Source organism: Bufo gargarizans, chromosome 4 (genome assembly GCF_014858855.1).
Source record: "Bufo gargarizans isolate SCDJY-AF-19 chromosome 4, ASM1485885v1, whole genome shotgun sequence".
In the NCBI taxonomy this organism is placed as follows: domain Eukaryota; kingdom Metazoa; phylum Chordata; class Amphibia; order Anura; family Bufonidae; genus Bufo; species Bufo gargarizans.
The window spans coordinates 417954636-417977786 of NC_058083.1; the positions used below are offsets into that span (position 1 = coordinate 417954636).

Here is a 23151-nt window from a genome sequence, read left to right on the forward strand (position 1 = left end):
GTTCAAAGATAGAATATGTCCTATTATTGCCCGCAAATGACATTCCATGGCTCTATTCAAGTCAATGGGGCTGTCAAAAACAGAACCGATACGGAATGCATACGTATGTCTTCCGTATCTGTTCCATTTTTGCGGAACCATCTATTGAAAATGTTATGCCCAGCCCAATTTTTCTATGTAATTACTGTATATGCCATGCTTCCGTTTCCCTTTGCGATCCACCAAAAATGGAAACCAAACGGAAAAAGGGATCGGCGGAACGGAAACAGAAACACTACTGAAACAAAAAACAGATCCATTTAAAACGGACCGCAAAACACAGAAAAAGCCATATGGTCGTGTGCAAGAGGCCTTAAAGGGGTATTCCAGTTGTTAAAAGTTATCCCTTATCCACAGGATAGGCAATAACTATTAGTTCGGTGGGGGTCCTAGCGCAGGGACCCCCACTAATAATAAGAACGGGGGCCACCATACATCCTGCAGCCCCCCTGAAATGAACGGCGCGGCCGGTCGCATGTGCACGTGGCTGCTCCATTCATTTATATGCAAGTTCTGGAGATAGCGCTTGGCCATCTCCGGAATTTCTATAAAGTGAATGGAGCAGCAAGGTGCATGCCCGACTGGCCACTCAGTTCATTTCAGGGAATCTGCAAGGGGCACGGGGCACGGATTCTCGTGATTGCTGGAGGTCCCACAGATCTAATAGTTATCCCCCATTATGTGGGCAGGGGATAACTTCTAACAACCGGAATACCCATTTAAATTTGTGTGAGCCAAGTCTTTTATGTCCATTGTACTTCAATCCAACAGAGATGAGATATATGCACAATGAAATGAGCAAAGACGACAACTATATCTGACACACATTGCTCATAATGGCCACATGGAAGGAAATACTCAACACTTCCTGATCCCAACTCATGGAAGATCTTATTTGTGGCTTTAGGAAAAATATAAAAAAAATAAAAATAATAATAATAACTATGAAAGCCGTGCGTGCACCATTTTCTCTGTTCAAGCGCACAGTGTACATACAGTACAACTCTATCATCATCTATACCACCACCGCTGTTTTTGGACATTGGTAAATAGTAATATGCAAACCAGACAAACTTACCTCTTTAATTGGTTTAAATTTATTCTTCTTGCAAGCAGGGAATGTTCTCCACTCAAAGTAATGAACACATTCATCATATTTAATAAATTCAGGGGTACCCTAGGATAGGAGCAAATATATAAAGATATTAAATAAAAGAAAATAATTAAGCTCTCATTTTGGGCTAGTACACTTGTCCATTACTTTAAAACCTGTGTGAAAAACATTGTATTATGTTGTTTAAATGCATCAGCAGCTATTACCTTTAACCCTTTCTACCCCGGGCCAGTTTTCACCTTCCTGCCCAAGCCATTTTTTTCAAATCCGACACGTGTCAATTTATGTGGTAATAACTTTGGAAATCTTTTATTTATCCAAGTCATTCTGAGACTGTTCTCTCATGACACATTGTACTTCATGATAGTCATACATTTGAGTCAATATATTTCACCTTTATTCATGAAAAAAAATCCCAAATTTACCCAAAAATTTTAAGAAATTCGCAATTTTCAAGATTTCAATTTCTCTGCTTTTAAAACAGAAAGTGATACCTCAAAAGATTTATTACTTAACATTCCCCATGTCTACTTTATGTTGGCATCATCTTGTAAATGTCATTTTATTTTTTAAGGACGTTAGAGTTCTTAAAATGTTTAAGAAAATTTTCCAAAACCCAGGTCTGAAGTCACTTTGTGGGGGCTTACATATTGGAAACCCCCATAAATGACCCCATTGTAGAAACTACACCTCTTAAGCTACTCAAAACTGATTTTACAAACTTTATTAACCCTTTAGGTGTTCAACAAGAATTAAAAGGAAAATGGAGATTAAAAAATTTCACATTGGCAGATTTTCCATTTTAATATTTTTTTTCTTTAACAGCCAAACAAAACTCAATATTTATTACCCTGATTCTGCGGTTTACAGAAACACCCCACATGTAGTCGTAAACTGATCTAAGGGCACGCGGCAGGGCACAGAAGAAAAGGAGCGCCGTATGGTTTTTGGAAGGGAGATTTTGCTGAACTGGTTTTTAGATGCCATGTCCCATTTTAAGCTCCCCTGTTGCACCCTTACAGTAGAAATTCCCAAAAAGTGACCCCATTTCGGAAACTAGGGGATAAGGTGTCAGTTTTATTGGTACTATTTTGGGGTACATATGATTTTTAATTGCTCTATATTACATTTTTTGTGAGGCAAGGTAACAAAAAAAATGGCTGTTTTGGTAGATCATGTGCTATTTTTATAAAGAAGGTTGTTACACACGCAATGATATCAAATATGTCTACTTTCTTTGTTTCAGTTTTACATAAAGCATTTTTGGAAAAAAAAAGTATGTTTGTGTCTCCATTTTCTGAACACAATATTCTTTTTATTTTTCTGCCGATTGTCTTGTGCAGGGGCTCGTTTTTTGCAGGAAGAGTTGACGTTTTTATTGGTATCATTTTTAGGTACATATGAATTTTTGATCATTAATTCTAACAATTTACTGGGCATGGTGACCAAAAAATTTGCAATTTTGGTACAGTTTTTATTTATTTATTTTTCCAGCGTTTTTTATTTATTTATTTTTATTAGAAAAGTCAGGGGAAAAGGGGGTGTTTTTTTTTTATTTATTAAAACCATTTAGTTTTACTTAAAAAAAAAAATATAATAATAATTATTTATGACTTACTTTGGGGGGTCTGATCCCCATCTGCAATGCATTACAATAAATCTGTATTGTAATGCATTGCCTGTTAGTGTATTACTCTGTGTAATAAACTAACAGGTTGCCTAGGAGACCCAACCTGAGGCTGGATCTCCTGGGAACCCGTAGAAGGCATGTCCCAAAGCCGTGCAAGGCATTGGGCTGCCTTCTCACCCATCGGGTCCCCGCCACAGCAGCGCGAGGACCCAATGTCCTCCCTCACCCACAGCAAACCCCTTCTATGTTGCGGTCGGCGCTGACAGCGGCATAGAAAGTGTTAATGTGCCGGCATCAGTGTTTTCAGCGCATACAGCAGGGGTCCAGCTAACGGGAACAGTCATTCCCCTGCAGCTGATCGGGCGGGCCCAACTCCTGCACCCGCCCGATCATCGGGCCGTAATAGTACCCTCGTTGTATTCTCTCGCCTGGTATGCCAATTTGAGCTTCGGTACAGGGAGGAGGAGACTGCCCTGTTTCTCAATGGGAGTCTCATTCTCCCTGGCTGTGAGATGTGCAATTGCAGCGGAGAGCGTCACGGCCAGCGAGTTTTTTTTCTTTTCTCCCTGGCTGTGACTCTCTCTGCTGCGATTGCACATCTCACAGCCAGTGAGAATGAGACGCCCATTGAGAAACAGGGCAGTCTCCTCCTCCCTGTACCAATGCTGAAATTAGCATACCAGGCGGGAGAATACAACGGGGGGCCACAGTGGGCGAACGGAGCAGCGCCCCAAAAAATAGGAAGTGTGCAGTTAGATCCCCTACATATCCTGATACTTAGTTTATAATGTCTGGACCCATGAAAGGTCCTCTTTAAAGCTGCTGACCATTCATAAACTTCTAGAATAAATAACAGAGGAATGGCACAACCTAGAATCATAAGAATCCAGAATTGCTATTACATGGGGAATGCAAGTAGCTGTCTGGAGAGGTGACAGGTGCTCTTTAAAGGGAATCTATCACCTCTGACAAGTCCTAATAAGTACAGTAAAACATGTATAGAACTCCTGCCACTGACTCCAGGTCAGTAATTTGCACATCATGTGACATAGTGAGGTTTTGTCTGGGAAAACAGGTATTTTCCTCCCAGCATGTGCTGCTGGGCTGATTTACAGGTCAAATACCGGACTGGATTTTAAGTACCGGTCCGGGTTTTGGCAGCACCTGGCTGTCCTTAAATAGGCAGCTGGGCTCAGAAGCCAGGTCTCTGTGTTGGGATCTGGGAGCCTTGTGTCTGGATGAAGGCTTGCTACCTGGTTGGCGTGAAAACAGGTTGGTGTTGCTATGGTCAAGGACTCTTTGATCCAGAATTGCAGCATGGTGTGAATTAACACCAAAACCACAAGGTGACTTTTTGTTTGATTATGAATGCTTGTTTTCTCACTTGCCTAAAGTGTGAATAAAACACTGAACTGTTTGATCCAAAGAACTTGTTGTTGCCTCTATACTGCGTCCGCTAATCCTGTCTACCAGAGCGAAACCCCACAATCGATACACACACCAATTCCCCCGCAGTCATGAAAGCTGCAGCACTACTCTACAGAATCAGTCTGTGATCGATTCTTCAGGGAAAGATGGAGGTGGATATAGGAGGCCGAAATAGTCTCCATGCATTCAGGACCAGATGGAAACACTTGGCCATAGAATAAAATAAAAGAAAGGAAAACCAGGTCACCATAACCAATTTTCTAGCTGCCATGACCACCAGGTTTTGCCCAGACAGGGACATACAGATACATCCATAAAAGCATACAACACATTTAAAGCCATACAAAGAAAAATCTCACAGACAATAATTGGAAAAACAAAAGGAGAAAGAATTCCTGCATTAAACACTGACCAATGACTTCCCGCACAATAAGTTGATGACACTTTGGATTTTATGCTCGGAGCCCGGACAACTTTCGGTAGTATTAAATACAAGGACATTATCGCTAAACTGGGCCGGCAAAGTTCCTGAAAAGAAAAAAAAATAAACATTTTAAAGTGCAAAAATTATATTCTCTCTTCCTAAAGGGTTTGTTCCATGAAAAATATTCTACATTTGTTCAAATCAGCACCTGGATATGAATAGTTTTGTAATTTTCTTCAATTAAAACTTTAGTATTGTCACCAAGTTTTTCAATAAAATCTGTATAGTGCCACCTGCTGTTTGTTCTTTTCCTCATTGCTCTGTCCACCTCAGTAACAGTTTTGAGGTGGACACACATGCTCAGTCTCATCCTTCAACCGCCACCAGCTGTATCTACTCTGATAAGTACTAGGAAAGAGCAGCGACACAATGGCCACGTCCCTTGAGCTGCAGCATAAAGAACACGTCTCCTGAGCTGCAAGCCTGAAATCAATTTAGTTGAGCAAGAGCAGCCATGAATAGGGAGAGCTCTGGATCCATGTGTGGCACAGGGCTATCATACTATATTAAGCTCGGTTTTTACATTATTAGCATTTTACAATAATCACGAGTTAACCCCTTTAATAAACAGGCATGTGTGACTCACTGGAGCAAGGAGGTGCATGTACAGTAACCTAAAAGTTCTTACAGTACAAATGAATAAACTGCTGTGTATCAGCATATAGCCCCTGGATGAATGGAAGCAGAGCAGCTCATGTGGTTTGTGACGGTCATTTTGCTAACTAGATTCCCGTCTATAAGCCATTAGCCTTAATTTGTATGAGTGGCACCCATATTGTTAGGCTAGCTTCACACTAGAGCTAAAATTTTCCGGCAGGCTGTTCCAGTAGAGGAACAGCCTGCCAGAGTTCATAACATCTGGCATAGCTTGCAGCGGTATTTGTCAGTCTGAATCTTGGCGCCAATGCTGGAAACAGGCCGGATCCCATTGTCAACGGGGGCTGATGGTGCTCTGGCAGTTTCCAGCGATGCCAGATACGATAAACTCCTGCAGGCTGTTCCTCTATCGTAACTGCCTGCTGCCTGTGTGAAACTAGCCTTACATGGATAGGAGTCTTTTGGGGAGATTTATAAAACAGTCTAAAAGAAAAACTGATTTTCTTGGCTATAACAAATAATTAAAGATGAGCGAATTTCTGCTTATGAAATTTGTCCACACTTTGTTTGGTGGTAAAAGGTGAATTGCGTTATGGATTCTGTTACCACGGACCATAACGCAATTCTATAATGGAAAGCCTTTAGAGGCATTACGTTATTCTTTCCATCATAATAGAAGTCTATGGGAAGCAAAACGGATCCGTCCCGTTTCATTTATGCAGGTGAGGACTCCCTTGCATAACAGACACGGGACAAATCCGTTTTGCAGCCCATAGACTTATATTTGCATTCCGTCATAGAATTGCATTATGGTCAGTGGTAACGGAATCCATAACGCAATTCAAGTTTTACCACCAAACGAAGTGTGAACGAATTTCAAAATATGAAATTCGCTCATCTCTACAAATAATTACAGCATAGTTTTCATTTCATATTCTAATCTTCCAAAAATAAAAGCTGTGCTGCGATTGGCTGGCATGGGCAGTTTTTTATAAGTATGCCATCTTTATGTATGCTCCTATATACATGCGGTTTCTTCTCCACATTACACAAGCCATATGCAGGGTGACACTTCTGCGAGATCTCATTAAGCTGGTAATTGTTCGACAATTCTGACCGATGTTTCCCCCCAACTTAAACCCCAAATCTTAACATAGAATTACAGTTTTTTAGTCAATCTTACCCAACTATAACTACGGGTGGGCTTGCAGTCTTCACATAACACATATTTAAAGGGTCAGTGAGTTTTCATAAAGACATATCCAAGGTTTTTGGCGGTGGGGGACTCAGTGCTCATCACATATCGTACTCTCCTCACTGCATGGGACAGAATCCAGATAGACCTATAGACTTTCTATTGAGTCCATCTCACTTCCTTTCCTGCCCTGAAGAGAGAGCACGATATGCGAGCGCATGTCTCTACTCATTTTTGCAACTGGTGGGGGTCCCAGTATTTTGTACCCGCACCAATAAAAAAACTTTTCACATGCTTCTCTCAGATATTAAAAGCGTTATGAAAACCCAGTGACCCTTTAAGGTGTCCTTACACCGGCCAGTGATGTCAGATTGACACTCAGTCTACAGCTCTTACTCAAGACCTCTTCCATACACGTCAGACCAAAATACAACAACATAGAACAGTTAAAACAGGCTAGAGCTAGTGACCACCGCTCCGCCCTACAGGATGTGTACTCTGATATTTCATCACAACATACAGTAGGTTTATAAAAAGTTCTACCCTGCTAACCAATAGAAGAAAGTTTTCCATGGGTGTTTTTTTCTTTTCTATATGTTGCTATGGTGTTGCAAGCAACTGCATTGAATTGTGCCGACTCTGGATATACAGTACAAGCGTCTAGGAACCTGGGATGGAAGGATTAGTGTCCACCTATGTGGACAGATTTGTCCTCTCCTCCAAAAAGTCCTGGCCCTCGTATTTTATATTTCCACACTCTCCCTCCTTGGTTGTCAGAGGTGCTTTATAAGCTGTGTTCACATCACATTTTCGTCCCACTCTTAGGCCCCATGCACACGGCCGTGTTTCACGGCCGCGAGCGGTCCGTGGAACCGCGGCCTGGATCCCTCCTGAGAGCAGGAGCGCACGGCGTCACTGGTTGCTACGACGCCGTGCGCTCCCTGCTGCCGGCACAGTACAGTAATACACTGGTATGATCTATACCAGTGTATTACTGTACTGTGCCGGCAGCAGGGAGCGCACGGCGTCGTAGCAACCAGTGACGCCGTGCGCTCCTGCTCTCAGGAGGGATCCAGGCCGCGGTTCCACGGCCCGCACACGGCCGTGAAACACGGCTGTGTGCATGGGGCCTTAAAGGGATTCTGTCACCGCATTTTACCCCCTACAGCAAAACATAGCTACTTGTAGGTCTCCCTGAGCTGTATTAAATTATGCCCTTATTAACTAAAAAGTCTTGATTTATTTCTTTATAAATAGATTTTAGTGATATGCTAATGACTTACATAAGGTGCCCAAGGGGATGTCCTTTCCTAACTTGGTGCCCAGCCGCACCCCTCGGTCTGGTGCCCAGCGCCGCCTCTAATATAATATAATCAAGAGCCGGCGCGCTGACGTAATCCCTGAGCCTGTTTGAAATCCAGCACGTGCGCACTACACACTGTAGTCTGCGCCCGTGCGGATTACAGGTAATGGCATCATCGAGCGAAGTGCACATACGGAACGCACATTGCTGATTAGTGTTTTGCAAATCCACAAAACACATACGGATGTGTAAATGGACCCTTGAGCCCCTTTCACACGGGCGAGTATTCCGCACGGGTGCAATGCGTGATGTGAATGCATTGCACCCGCACTGAATCTGGACCCATTCATTTTTATGGGGCTGTGCACACGAGCAGTGATTTTCACGCATCACTTGTGCGTTGCGTGACAATCGCAGCAAGCTCTATATTGTGCGTTGCGGTGGGGCAACGCAACGCAGGCCCCATAGAAGTGAATGGAGTTGCGTGAAAATCGCAAGCATCCGCAAGCAAGTGCGGATGCGATTTTCACGCACGGTTGCTAGGAGACGATCAGGATGGAGACCCGATCATTATTATTTTCCCTTATAACATGTTCCGTCACATGATCGATAGATCATGCGATGACGTCACCACATGTCCTTGACTACAATCAGCAAAGAAAGACAGGAGAGATGCCGGCTACGCGAGCAAGTGGATTAAGGGGAGTTAAATAATTTTTTATTTATTTTTAACCCCTCCAGCACTATTTTACTATGCATTCTGTATTCAGAATGCTATTATTTTCCCTTATAACCATGTTATAAGGGAAAATAATACAATCTACAGGAAACCGATCCAAAGCCCGAACTTCTGTGAAGAAGTTCTGGTTTGGGTACCAAACATGCGCGATTTTTCTCAAGCGCGTGCAAAATGCATGACAATGTTTTGCACTTGCGTGGAAAAATCACGCATGTTCCTGCAACGCACCCGCCTCTTAAGCGGGCCAAAAATATGACGCCCGCGTGAAAGAGGCCTTAGGCCCCATGCACACGGGCGTGTTTCACGGCCGTGTGCGGGCCGTGGAACCGCGGCCTGGATCCCTCCTGAGAGCAGGAGCGCACGGCGTCACTGGTTGCTATGATGTCGTGCGCTCCCTGCGCAATACAGTAATACACTGGTATGATCTATACCAGTGTATTACTGTACTGTGCCGGCAGCAGGGAGCGCACGGCGTCATAGCAACCTGTGACGCCGTGCGCTCCTGCTCTTAGGAGGGATCCAGGCCGCGGTTCCACGGCCCGTACACGGCCGTGAAACACGGCCGTGTGCATGGGGCCTTAGTGTTAGCATTATAAAACAGTTAATGAAACTATAGATGGCGGAAAATCATCTGGCACCTGGAAAGGAAGAGATAATATAGTGATAATATGGTTTTCCACTTACCAACTGATTTTGAAGTATTTTCCTTCATGTCATGAGCAGAAATGGTGCATTCAGTGCCCGCACAATCGTTTGCGTGTAAACTTTCACAGAGATTTATTTTGTAGTGCACATTCTTCTCATCGTCCAGTGCTTCCCATGTGTGCCTGTGTAGAAAAATGCAAAGGATTGTCGACTTGCAGCCTTAATAAAAACAGCCTTTTTTTTTTTTTATTCCTAACCGCCGTGAACTCCACAGCACCCGTTCGTTTAATAGTGGCCCCTGCCCCCCATGTATGTAGCAGTGTAGTTATGCCGTTATACGTCATATGACTGAATATTTCAGGATCTGCGAACTGCTAAAACCTGTGATCAGTTGTTATGGCAACCTGGAGTCGGACCTGCAAGCTTCTATTGGCTGATGAGGGACATGTGACCGTGTGTATGGCAGTCAGGATTTAAGTGAAAGGCTGGCAGGCTTGTATTGGATAATGCAGGTCATTTTTGGGGAATATCTCGGGAACAGTACATCCTAGAGAGCCGAGACCCCCGCAAGATTTCTTTCCAGGTAGCAAAGGATGTGTATACCAAGTTTCGTTGAAATGGATGGTTGCGCAACTTCTAGGGTCATTTATCAAACTGGTGTAAAGTAGAACTAGCCTAGTTGCCCATAGCAACCAATCACTTCATTTTTGACAGCTCCTTTGGAAAATGAAAGGTGGAATCTGTTTGGTTGCTATGGGCAACTAACCCAGTTTTTTTTATGTATTTATTTTATGCACTTATATAGCGCTACTATACTCCGCAGCACTTTACAGACATTAGCATCACATTGTCCCCAATGGGGCTCACAATCCAAGTTCCCTATCAGTATGTCTTTGGAGTGTGGGAGGAAACCGGAAAACCCGGAGTACATTTATCAGTGTTTGGGCCATTGCCCGGCCGTTCCTGTATTGCGGCCCACAAACAGTGGCCATGTGCACACTGTATCACGGATGCAAACCCATTCAATATGTCTGCAATCCAAGAGATACGGTGCGGAACAGGGGCACGGATCAGTAGCACTACCGAGTGCTTCCATGGGTTTTCTGTCCGTGCCTCCGCACAGCAAAAAAGTAGTGCATGCGCTACAAATTTTTTGCAGTGTGGACCGTCGGATGCGGATTGCGGACCCCATTCAAATGAATGGGTCCCGAGTGCGCATACAGCAGCCCCATGGTCGGTGCCCATGCATTGCAGATAGCAACAAGGGCCTGGCCACCACACGTTTGTGTGCATGAGCCCTTAAACCTCCTCTCTGCCCAAGCCGCCAATCTATCCAGATCCGTCTGTAGTAGTATACTGTCCTCTTCAGTGTTCATTACTTCACACAGTTTAGTGTCATCTGCAAACATTTATATTTTACTGTGCAAGCCTTCTACAAGATCATCAATAAAAATATTGGAGAATAGGGCCCAATACTGACCCCTGAGGTACTCCACTAGTAGTGTTGAGCAAAACAAGCTTCAGATGCTTCATCCGAAGTCGCTTCATTCAAAACTTCAGAATAGATCCGTCTCCGTACAGTATTAGAATGTATGGGCTCCCATGAGCCGAAGTAAGTTATTCGCGAAGTCACGTGTGACTTTAAAAATCAACTATCAAAGTTATTCTACAAAAGTGGAAAACCACTTTAAAACTTGAAACCGAACTCGTCGTCTGTCACGGAGCCAGTTACATACAGATGTTTTCTCCCAGTCCGAGCATTCTCATTTTATATACTAACCTTTTATGCGGTACAGTGTCAAATGCTTTGGAGAAGTCCAGATATACGCCATCCATTGATTCGCCGCTGTCAAGTCTAGAACTTGCCTCTTCATAGAAACTGATACTGCTGACGCGCTTATTTTCATTGAGATACTCCAGGATAGCATCTCTTAGTAAACTTTAAAACATTTTACCCATAAACAGAACCATGCGACTATTAAAAAAATAATGAGCTAAAAATACAGCCCAAACACATAAAAAGGACCTTGGGTATAAAAGTCAGTGATGGAAAAAAATAATATACTATAAATGAGAGTTTTCACACTTGCGGCACAGGATTCCGGCAAGCATTTTCAGCGCAATCCGGATGCAAACTGATGGCATTTGTCAGACGGATCCATCTGACAAATGCATTGCAATACCGGTTCCGTCTCTTTGGGGTCATACGGAAAAACAGATCCAGGATTTTTTTTGGGCATTTTTACAAGGTCTGCGCATGCGCAAATGGAAAAGCCGGATCCGTTTTGCCGGAACACTTAATGCCGGATCTGGCACCAATACACTTCAATGTAAATTAATGCCGGCATTCTGGCAAGTGTTCAGTATTTTTGGCCGGAGAGAAAACTGCAGCATGCTGCGGTATTTTCTCCGTCCAAAAAAACGTAAGAGGGACTGAACTGATGCATCCTGAACAGATTGCTCTCCATTCAGAATGCATTAGGATAAAACTGATGACGGAACTTCATACCGGAAACCAAAACGGCTAGTGTGAAAGTACCCTTAAAGGGGTTTTCTGGGAGTATTGGTGAAGTTCTGGCACCCAGCACCCCTTTGCAGTGTTCAAACGAGTGCTGCAGCCTCCTCACAGCGCCATGACCTTTTTAAAAAAGCTGATGGCAGAGGTCTTTGAGAAATTGACTCCACCATTCAGAGATTGAAGGCTTAGGCCTCATGCACACGACCGTTGTGTCCCGTGTCCATTGTTCCGTTTTCCGTGATTTTCTGCGGACCCATTGACTTTCAACGGGTCTGTGGAAAATGCACTGTTTGTCATCCGTGATCCGTGTTTCCAGTCAGTGAAAAAAATAGGACCTGTCCTATTTTTTTCACGGACAGCGGTTCGCAGTCCCATTTAAGTCAATGGGTCTGTGAAAAAAATACGGAGGCACACAAGATTGTCATCCGCGTACGTGATCCGTGTCCGTTTTTTTTTTTTTTTTTTTTTTATCATTTGCAAGGCAAACTTGACTTAGAAAAAAAAAAAAAAAATTTCCTTCATGTCTGGTGATCCTCCAAAAATCAAGGAAGACACACGTAAACAAAAACGGACACAGATCACGGAAGAACGGAACCCTGTTTTGCGGACCGTGAAAAGATACTGTTGTGTGCATGAGGCCTTATCCTGAGGTCATCAATACTGAATTCTTGGAAACCCCTTTAGTATTGGAAACCAAGCATACCATGTCAGAAGACAGCTAAAATTTAGTGGTAAAAGCTGAGTGCTCCCCATAGGTGGCCGATCAGGTTCAGCCAGTGGATGTGGGCCTGAAGACCTTCTACAGACATCAAAACAAAACTTCTTGGTGCAGCCAAGGGGTAACGTATTCAATCAAAATAAAGCTGCAATAAATAGCAACTGTTATTCCCATACATGTTCTACAAACCCAATCTGAAAGGAGGCTTCGAGCTTTATATCAAAGTTTATCACTGCATCGATGAAAAGATTAAATTCATCACCATTTGCAAAATATTCCCCCTTGCCTCTTTGGCTGTACTGAATGTTCTGACTGAGAAAGGCGAGCAAGACTGTTTGCCCTGCTTTAAGTCCAAAGAAAAGAGGAAGTTAAAGAGCCAGGTCAGGAAGTAGAATACATGGAGTTACAAAAGAAGCGTAAAAAAAATATGACATCCAGAAAACCATACACCAGTTTTGTTGCACAAAATAGGATTTACATGTAGGCTGTTAAAACACAAAAAAAATAAATGGTAGTGTTCCTTTACAGGTCCATACACACATCCGTGTGTGTTTTGCGGATCTGCAAAACACGGAAATCGGCAATGTGCGTTCCACATTTTGCAGACCGCACATCGCCAGCACTAATAGAATCTGCCTATTGCGGACAAGAATAGGACATGTTCTATTTTATTTTTTTCGGGATCGGAATTGCAGAACGGGAAGTGCGAGTCCGCAATTCCGGATCGGGGCCGCATATAGAAATGAATGGGTCTGCAATTCCGTTCCACAAAATGCAGAATGGAATTGCGGATGTGTGAATGGAGCTTTACGCTGGGTTCAGACCTGAGCGTTCTGAAACGAGCGCTCTGTATGCGCGATTGTACGGGCGTTTACAATCGCGCATACAGAGACTGGCGTTCACACATTGTCGTGCGTTCCCGAATTTCTATGTGCGGGAACGCGCGACAATCGCCCCAAAAAAAGCTCAAGCACTTGTTTGAGCGTCGGGCGTTTTACAGCGCGATCGTACGCGCTGTAAAACGCCCAGGTGAGAACCATTCCCATAGGGAATCATTGGTTCTTGCCTGTTGTGCGTTTTACAGCGCGTAGGAATGCGCTGTAAAACGCTCAGGTGTGAACCCAGCGTTAGAGGAACTTGTTTTCAACTTTATGCTACGCATACTAAAGGCAGCATGAAGTAGAGACAGTTGAGTTGATTTCAGAGGTCTATCATTTAAAAGTTAAAAGTAATTCGTTGCCGAGAACTAACATCACAATCATTGCAGACTGTGCCTGGAAAAGAGTCATGGCCACCTGAGAAGAGTCCTGGTTATTCATGAATTATTTAATGTTTGGCTCCAAATAAAGTAATAACTTTTATTTTTTTTCTCAAAAGTAGTAAAACATAAGGTTTTATGTAAAAAAGTACCATAATTTTTGTGGTGCTATGATACAAGGATCATTACTTTTATTTTTCCATGAATGTCACCATGAGGGCTATTTATTTTAGAGGAAGGTTTGAAGTTTGTTTTCTGCCTTTTTTAATCGCTATAATTAACTAAGATTCATACCAAACATGTAGATTTTCATGCTGAACAAAACTAGAGAAGAAAAAAAAAAAAAAAAAAAAAAAAAAACTTGGTTGTTTTTTTTTATGCCCCCCTAGGGCACCTAAAGCTCCAGTATTTCGCTGACAGGCAAACTATTAGGCCATGTTATTAGGCAGATGCTTATGGCAGACCTGGAGGCCTTTGCTGCCATAATCAAGCATCAGCAGCCCATAATCGCATTATGGAGTGCTAAAGGGCTGACAAGATGGAGGAGGCCCTCCCTCTGTTAAACACCTTAGATACTGCAGCCATTATCGACTGCACCATCTTAAAGGTTAAACAACCGAAGACCCACTTCCCTTTTTACTTTACTAACAGCGTAGACATATGGATTGTACAGCTCAAAGCGCTGTAATATTCTTAAAGGAGTTGTGCAGACCATACATATGGATGACCTACCGTCAGAATAGGTCATCAATATCTGATCGGCAGGGGTCTATCACCCGTCACCCCGCTGATCAGCTGTTTGAAGAGAGGGCGGCGCTCCATGTGAGCCCTGCTTCCTGTTTGTTACACTGTCTGTCATCTTGGAAATTTCCATTCACTTGAATGTAGCGAGTACTTGCAATTACACTACGCCACCGCTCCAGCAGAGACGACGAGCAGTGTAATGAACAGGAAGCAGCGCTCACATTAGAGCGCCGCCTTCTCTTCAAACAGCTGATCCGATCAGATATTGAGGACCTATCCTGATGATGGGTCATCAATATGTATGGCCTGCACAACCCTTTTAACTAGGAACGTAAAAAGACAGGGTTAATATAAATGAACAAGTCTCGAGTCATGGCTGTTTAGGAAGAGCTGAATAAAAACAAATTGGCTCAAGGTTTTTTTTTGTTACCAAAAGCTCCAGACTGATATACAGTATAGTTATATAACGTGCTGGAGTCACAAGACATTACATAAGTTAATGGCGTAACTGCTGAAAGATGAGATGGGAGCTTCCTGCATAGAAATCCAGCCTGATCTTTAATTATGGGTGTGCTTATTATGACTTCACAGCGCAAGCAGCATGAAGCTTTACTGCTTACTGAATCTGCCATAGGCTGCTATGGATGTGGATAAGCCCCTACTGTACTTCATACAGAGGCATGCACTGCTTTTTATTCCCACAGCACCATCCCATGTCCAAGGTCCATCAATCCCTTCATGACCATCATGTACCCATCCTCTGATGGCTACTTCCAGCAGGATGATGCACCATGTCACAAAGCTCAAATCATTTCAAATTGGTTTCTTGAACATGACAATGAGTTCACTGTACTAAAATGGCCCCCACAGTAACCAGATCTCAACCCAATAGAGCATCTTTGGGATGTGATGGAACGGGAGCCTCGTGCCCTGGATGTGCATCCCTCAAATCTCCATCAACTGCAAGATTCTATCCTATCAATATGAGCCAACATTTCTAAAGAATGCTATCAGCACCTTGTTGAATCAATGCCACGTAGAATTAAGGCAGTTCTGAAGGCAAAAGGGGGTCCAACACCGTATTAGTATGGTGTTCCTAATAATTATGTTTTCCAATGTTCTGTTCTTGTTCATATTAAGGACAAGGACAGGACAGTTCTATAGAGGACAGAACGTTCCTAATGCACATGGCTGGAATTTGCAATTTGCGGATTGCAAAAAAAAACTCAAGCCTCATTCACACGTCACTGTTTCACAGACGTGTTCTCTACGGACAGCACACGTCCCGATTCATTTTAATGTGTGTATTCTGACATCAGTGTTTTAGCACGGTCCATGGGTCATTTTTTTTTTTTTATGGACGGATACATGCTCTATTTGGTCCGTTCACAGATCCATCACGCCCATTATACTCTACGGGTCTGTGAAAACCGGATTATTAAGAAGAGATTCTTTGAAAAATATTTTTCAGCTGTTCAGTGTCAATGAAACATGGATGCAACACGAACAGCAAAAAACAGACACACGGACCCAACACTGATCCTTCACGGACGCATCACTGACCGCCTGCTCACAGATCTGAGCACTGACGTGTGAATGAGGCTTTGATCTTATGGCGATCTAAGTCTGGGTCAGAAACAAAAAATTCCAGGCCTGAGGCTAAAAAAATTATCCAAAAATGCACCAGCTTTAGGAATGCAGCCCATGTCCCTAGGCTAACAACCATATTAACCATAGCACCTGCGTGGAATACTCGCTCGTGTAAAAGGGGCCTAAGTGTTCAATTCCCTTGCAGTGGGAAAACAAGGGAAGCAAAGCATTACCTGGTGCCCAAATCAATCAGTAGACTGTCCGAGTAATGCATGGATCTGCTGGGACCTCCAGAGACAGAGGGACAATGTATCTCTAGCCATGCAAAGTATGCAAAAAATATATTGGAATACTAGATATTCCTGAAGGCTCAAAAACACACAAAAAAAAAGGGGATATTTCTCTTTAGGGCCCATTTACACAGACAGATGATTGGGTCAATTATCGGGAATAAATGTTTGCACCAACACTCGTTTCCAATAACTGACCTGTGTAAATGGATCGCCAATCACACAACAATCAAGTGATCGTTTTGTTGGCTTATCTGATTGTTTAGGCCGCTCACTGCCCTGTGTAAGCAAGGATGTACTGGCGGCAAGCAAGGGTCATGCCCTATCACTGCAGCATGTAAATACAGCCAACAGACAGACAACGATGGAGAATAAATGGCCAACTTGTTCTCATTGCTCAACATATATCGGCCATGTATAATGGGTCCTAACTAACCAAATAGCTAGAAAAATTACAAAAAGAAATGTATCCCCAGGATGTAAACGCAACTACGCTGAAAAGCTGTAGAACAAGTTCTACATTCATTTGGCAGGCCTGACGTCTCCTCGGTCCTATGACTTGGCATCATTCCTTACTGTATTCAGTTAGAGAGGTGGTAATAACGCCTTTAGAGGCAACCGTCTCATGCACAGCTATACACAACACTGAACAGCTCTGGGACTATTAGGGTGCCTACACACGGATGCAGGGTAAAGGCAAATTTGCATGCACCAAGGAGCATCCAATTATCAGGAAAGACACGTCCCTCGTCTCTCTTCCTCATAGAGCTGCTTTGCTTATAGGCAGCAGATCGCTGTTTATACAGCGCAATCTGCTGCACAGAAATCATAATATGTAAGGTGCTGTATCATGAAACTGTTGTGCAGGCACTGCTAAAAATCGAGCAGGAACAATTGTATTATTACTGTGCCCACACTTCTACTAACCTCCTCTGATTAGGTACTGCATGCCGACCCATTCATTTCAATAGGGCCACAAAAACGCATCCGTATTCAGCAGCCCTGCATAGTTTATAGAACAGACCCTACACTTTTCCGTTCTGCGTACAATAGACATTGTTACTGGAGACCAAATACTAGACATGAGAAGATGAGCTTGCCTTAATACAAGAGGGCAACTAGAACTAATCAAAACTATCCCACTGGGGGTGGATAAACTGTGGCTCACAAGGCACGTGCAAGACAAAAGGGCTCTTAAGAGCAGTTCCTGACCAACAAAGCCACGAAAATTCAGCGATAGTCCTAGGACAACAGAAGACCTCAAAGACTGCTCACCGTAAGCGGATACATGACAAGTCGTAGAATAATTTCTTCCATCAAACGTGCTGTATCATGAAACTGTTGTGCAGGCACTGCTAAGAGGTTGGAAATCGAGCAGGCACAATTGTATTATTAATGTGCCCACACTTCTACTAACCTCATCTACTGATTAGGCACTGCATACAGAAACATCTGTAAGCCTGCCTAGATATCAGGAGGGGTCTTCAAGTCTGCTATGAGGGCGATGAACTGTGCACTCAGACCTCAAGATGACTGCCAGTGTTAGGGCTCATGCCCATGGCAGTGTGCCGGCCGGCGCCCGTGCTGCAGACTGCAAATTGCAATCTGCAATGCACGGGCACGGCCGTGGGGCAGCCGCCTGCGGATCGCGGACACATTTGCTTGAATTGGGTCCGCAATCTGCATCCGATGGTTCGCACCCCAAAAAAGTAGTGCATGCACTACTTTTTTGCGGTGCGGAGGCACGGCCAGAAACACCACGGATGCACTCCGTAGTGCTTCCGTGGGGTTCAGGTCCGGGTCTCCTTTCTGCATTTCAGAGATTGCGGACCCATTGAAGTGAATGGATACGCGATCCATGGTGTGGGGTGCACACGGCCGATGCCCGTGTATTGTGGACCCCCTGTAAGCGGGCCGCAATACGGCCACGGCCAGGCAATAGCCGTGTGCGTGAGCCCTTAGTTTAAAGAGGACCTTTCACCGATTTTTACACTGTGAACACTTCATTAGAGAAATGTTGTGCATTTTTTCTTTTCTCCCTTCAAATTAGCTGTTAAACCTTTTTGGGTTCTTCATAGTGTTTGACTCATCATGTTTTGGTGGGTTTTTTTTTTTCCTCCACTGGGATTACATTGAAACTGTGAACTAAGTATACATACATGTAGAGCGGCGCCCAGGGAACTCACTGCACTTACTATTATCCCTGCTATGCCCTCCGGTATCTCCGCTCACTAAGTTATAGTAGGCAGAGATTTCAGTCCCAAACTTATGGTAGGCGGAGTCTGCCCTTGTTATGCGCTAGCGCTGGCCAATCGCAGCGCAGAGCTCACAGCCTGGGATGTTATCTTCTCCCAGGCTGTGAGCTCTGCAATGCGATTGGCCAGCGCTACAGAAGAACAAGGGCAGACTCCGCCTACTATAACTTAGTGACTGAAATCTCTGCCTACTATAACTTAGTGAGCGGAGATACCGGAGGGCATAGCAGGAGAACAGAGCGGCGCCCAGGGATAATAGTAAGTGCAGTGAGTTCCCCGGGCGCCGCTTTCCATGTCTGTATACTTAGTTCACAGTTTAGTGAGATTAGTAAAAAGCCAAAAGTCATCTAATATTTATGGCAAGATTATTTTTTTTTAAATCTACTGCCGACCTTCAATGTAATCCCAGTGGAGGAACAAAAAAAAAAAAACACCAAAACATGATGAGTCAAATACTATGAAGAACCCAAAAAGGTTTAACAGCTAATTTGAAGGGAGAAAAGAAAAAATGCACAACATTTCTCTAATGAAGACAATTAGCACCATCAGCAAATTGCGAAAATAATTATAGCAACAGTGAAAACTGCTGCTGAGGCTGTTAATGGGACGTCGAGCCGGTGCATACATTACTGGCTTCAGATCTGCATATTAACCAGAACCCGTTGTCAGCTTTTGAGCTCATGCACACGAACGTGCGCCGGCCGTGACTGTATTTCGGCCCACAAACAGCAAGTCTGCAATATACAGACCTGCTGAATTTTGGTCCGTACCTCCGCACCACAAATAAAATAGGGCGTGCGCTATATTTTTTGAGGTGCGGACGGATTGCGTTCCCTTTCAAGATGATTGGCTCTGCATCCATCAGTGCAGACCACATGGACGGTGCCCGTCCACTGCGGTCCGCAATGCACGGCACACGTGGATGGCATGGTACTGCAGGATACCTTCACAACGTATCGATCATGCCCCTATACTCTTGTTAAAGTCTTCAGATTTCCTTTTTTCAGGAAAGAAAAAGTTTAAAAAAGGAGTTTTTCATGACTCAGGAATCGGAGTGGGGTTGCAGTATGCAGGCGCCAGAAACGACATAGTATGGACCCACGTGCCTCCGCTCCTACACTGTATAGTTTCCAGAGATGCAGCTTCCTAGAAGAGCGGATTGGTCTGGTTGTCGGGTGTCAGACCCTTACCGATCTGATAGTGATAACTTAGGGCTCATGCACACGAACGTGCGTATTTTGCGTTCCACAAAAAATATGGATGACATCCGTGTGCATTCCGTATTTTGCAAAACCGAACAGCTGGCTCCTAATAAAATAGTACTATCCTTGTCCGGTTATGTGGACAATTACAGAACATGTTCTTTATTTTTTGCGGAACGGACATGCAGACATACGGAAATGGAATGCACTCAATTAAGGCTATTTAAAAATTCCAGCCTTTATGTCAGTGATTCTTCCCTGCGCTACCGCATAATTTAAAGGGCTTCTGTCAGCCCACTAAACCCCCTTTTTTTTTTCCGTTAATATTAATCCCTACACTGCAAGCTCCCTGTACATATGCTAAATATTAATTTTCGTTCAGTAGATATTGTTAAAAATAAAGTTTTATCATATGTAAATTACCTTGCTACCAGCAAGTAGGGCGGCTACTTGCTGGTAGCAGCCGCATCCTCCTCTCATCATGACGCCCCCTCCGCCGTTTGACAGGGCCAGGGAACGGGTTCGTTCTCTGCTGGCCCTGTTTGAATTCAAAATATCGCGCCTGCGCCGTACCTTTCTTTAATCGGTGCAGGCGCACTGAGAGGCGGCCTCTCTCCCGGCCGCTCCATCCTCAATGCGCCTGCGCCGGGTGTGGATGTGACGTCATCGGCGCAGGCGCACTGAGAGGCGGACTCACTCCCGGCCGCTCCATCCTCAATGCGCCTGCGCCGATGACGTCACATCTACACCCGGCACAGGCGCATTGAGGATGGAGCGGCCGGGAGAGAGGCCGCCTCTCAGTGCGCCTGCACCGATTAAAGAAAGGTACGGCGCAGGCGCGATATTTCGAATTCATACAGGGCCAGCAGAGAACGAACCCGTTCCCTGGCCCTGTCAATCAAACGGCGGAGGGGGCGTCATGATGAGAGGAGGATGCGGCTGCTACCAGCAAGTAGCCGCCCTACTTGCTGGTAGCAAGGTAATTTACATATGATAAAACTTTATTTTTAACAATATCTACTGAACGAAAATTAATATTTAGCATATGTACAGGGAGCTTGCAGTGTAGGGATTAATATTAACGGGGAAAAAAAAAAAAAAAAAAGGGTTTAGTGGGCTGACAGAAGCCCTTTAAGACTAGACATGCACCTCGTCATAACTTAGGCACATCTACAGCAGTCCGTGTGCTTCCACTCAGGGAGTGGTGTAGATTTTCAGCATCTATCACTCCCAAAACTGGTGTAAATGTAAGTGAATATGCCAGGGCTGATGGCACAACCCCGGCCTGGCCTCAGCCACACACGCCTGCCACTTCCCAATGGCGAGGACAGAGTATCATGCAATAATATTGATGTTAAAAAGTGACAAAACCAGGTCTGGCAACTTTTTTACGCCAGTTTTGTATTATTAAATGACCCCCGACTTATGGAAATCTCATACCGGGTCATGAGTGGAGGGGCACAAGCCTAGCAGAGTGACGGAGTGTAACCACACCTTATCTTCAGCGATTGACATAAGCACTAGAGTCTCGGAAATCCCACTCGTGCTCTGTAATGAGAACACTCCAGACGAGCAGTGCGCTGATGAAGCTGAGCTGTATACACATTAAAAACTATTCCTGAGGGCAGAATGATGCCAAAGAGACCTACAGCACCATGCCAGTTAATGGCCAAAAGGGTTCCTTTTAACCAATAATTGTACATCTTTATTATGTAATGTACTAAGGAGTTTACCAAGTCTGGGTGACAACTTTTTCAAAGGCGGATGTGCAGTAGTTGCCTCTGTGGAAACCTTGCAGAACAGGTCCAGCAGCCTGGTACAAAGCTCACCAATTACTGCTGCGGTGTCTCCATTGCCAAAGATTACTTCGCACCTTCCTGCACGATGGCTAAGCTTTTCCTGTAGAAAACAAACGATACTAGACATGGCTTTAAGGTCCTCGTATTAAGGAGGATAAAGTAAAAATCACTTACTGACACATGAAGAACCCACCTACCCCAAACGATATGCCGATGCCATGGAGAGCAGCGCTGAAAATAAGCTTTTAGATCTTTACAAGAGTAGAACATGTTTCGGGCGTAATTTATAGGCCATCTGCTGTACGTGCTACAATACGCTCATGCACGCAATGTTATTCTTGTCAAAATGGATATATTATCTACTTGTTAGAGCAGTCTAGTGCGTGTATGGGCAGCAGGAATCAGAGGATCCCGGGAAGCACAATTTGATTTCTTCACATTTTTCTAAGGCTCACCCCTAGAGGTTGTCTGGCAGCCGCCATTCCTGGCATCTCCATCAAGGAACAATTTGAATTTCCGGCCAAGCTGAACATATGTGACATTAGGGTAATTATGTATTAAATTGGTTATTTTTTTTTCTCCCGAGGATAAACCATTGATGGCAGATCAGTGGGTTCGGTTTTTCTCTTTACTGTGCAGCATATTTGGTAGTGGTTGTCACTGGTACTACAAGTGGGTCCAAGTGACGGATCAATGGGCGTGTTTGCGGATTGGACCCTCACCAATAAAAACACTCCCTTAACTGCTTTATCCTGAGGTGGAAATATACAGCATAAGGCCTCTTGCACACAACCGTGTCCGCGGTCCGCAAAAAATACGGATGACATTCGTGTGCCTTCCGTTGCGGACTTGAACAGCAGTACTATCCTTGTCTGTAATGCAGACAAGAATAGGACATGCTCTATTTTTTTGCAGAACGGAAATGGGATACACACGGAGTACCTTCCGTTTTTTTTACGGACCCATTTAAATGAATGGAACAGACATGGAAGGAAAATACGTTTGTGTGCAAGAGGCCTAAGGGTCCATTCGCATGTTCACAACAGTTTTGCAGATCCGCAAAACACGGACACTGGCCATCTGCGTTCCGCATTTTGGGGACCGCACACGGCCGGCACTATGATAGATGCACTCTCCGCATCCATTCCTGCCCCATTGAGAATGAATGGGTCTGCACCCGTTCCAGATATTGCGGAACGGATGCAGACCCATTCCACAAACATGTGAATGGACCCTAAAGGCAGTGCTGGTTGGAGAGACAAGCCACGCCTCCTGTACTGCCCGATCTGCTGCTGTCTGCCCTGTGTCTCCCCTCCCACTGGATTCTTCAGCAAAGTTTAACCCCTTCTACCATCATCAGCACAGGCTTAGGGCTCATACACATGGCCGTGGCCATATTGCAGCCCGCAAACAGCGGGTCTGCAATACACGGGCACCGGCGGACCCATTTACTTGAATCAGGGAGATGCGGTGTGAAACGGAGGCACGGATCGGAAGCCCATGGAAGCACAATGGAGTGCTTCCTTGGGTTTTCTGTCCGTGCCTCAGCACAGCAAAAAAGTAGTGAATGCACTATTTTTTTGCGGTGTGGACAGTCTGATGT

At 44.3% G+C, this 23151-nt stretch overlaps 1 protein-coding gene across 2 annotated transcripts in view; it reads right to left on the reverse strand.

Annotated features, from left to right (window-relative positions):
* The window catches only part of IGF2R (insulin like growth factor 2 receptor), a 191989-nt gene that overhangs the window by 151574 nt on the left and 17264 nt on the right, over window positions 1-23151 (reverse strand). For both annotated transcript variants that reach the window (XM_044288851.1, XM_044288850.1), the window contains exons 2-4: window positions 9214-9356; window positions 4624-4739; window positions 1118-1216 (exon numbers count right to left, since the gene is read on the reverse strand). In XM_044288851.1, the coding sequence (XP_044144786.1) occupies window positions 1118-1216; window positions 4624-4739; window positions 9214-9356 (358 nt within the window). The remainder of the gene's footprint in view (window positions 1-1117; window positions 1217-4623; window positions 4740-9213; window positions 9357-23151) is intronic.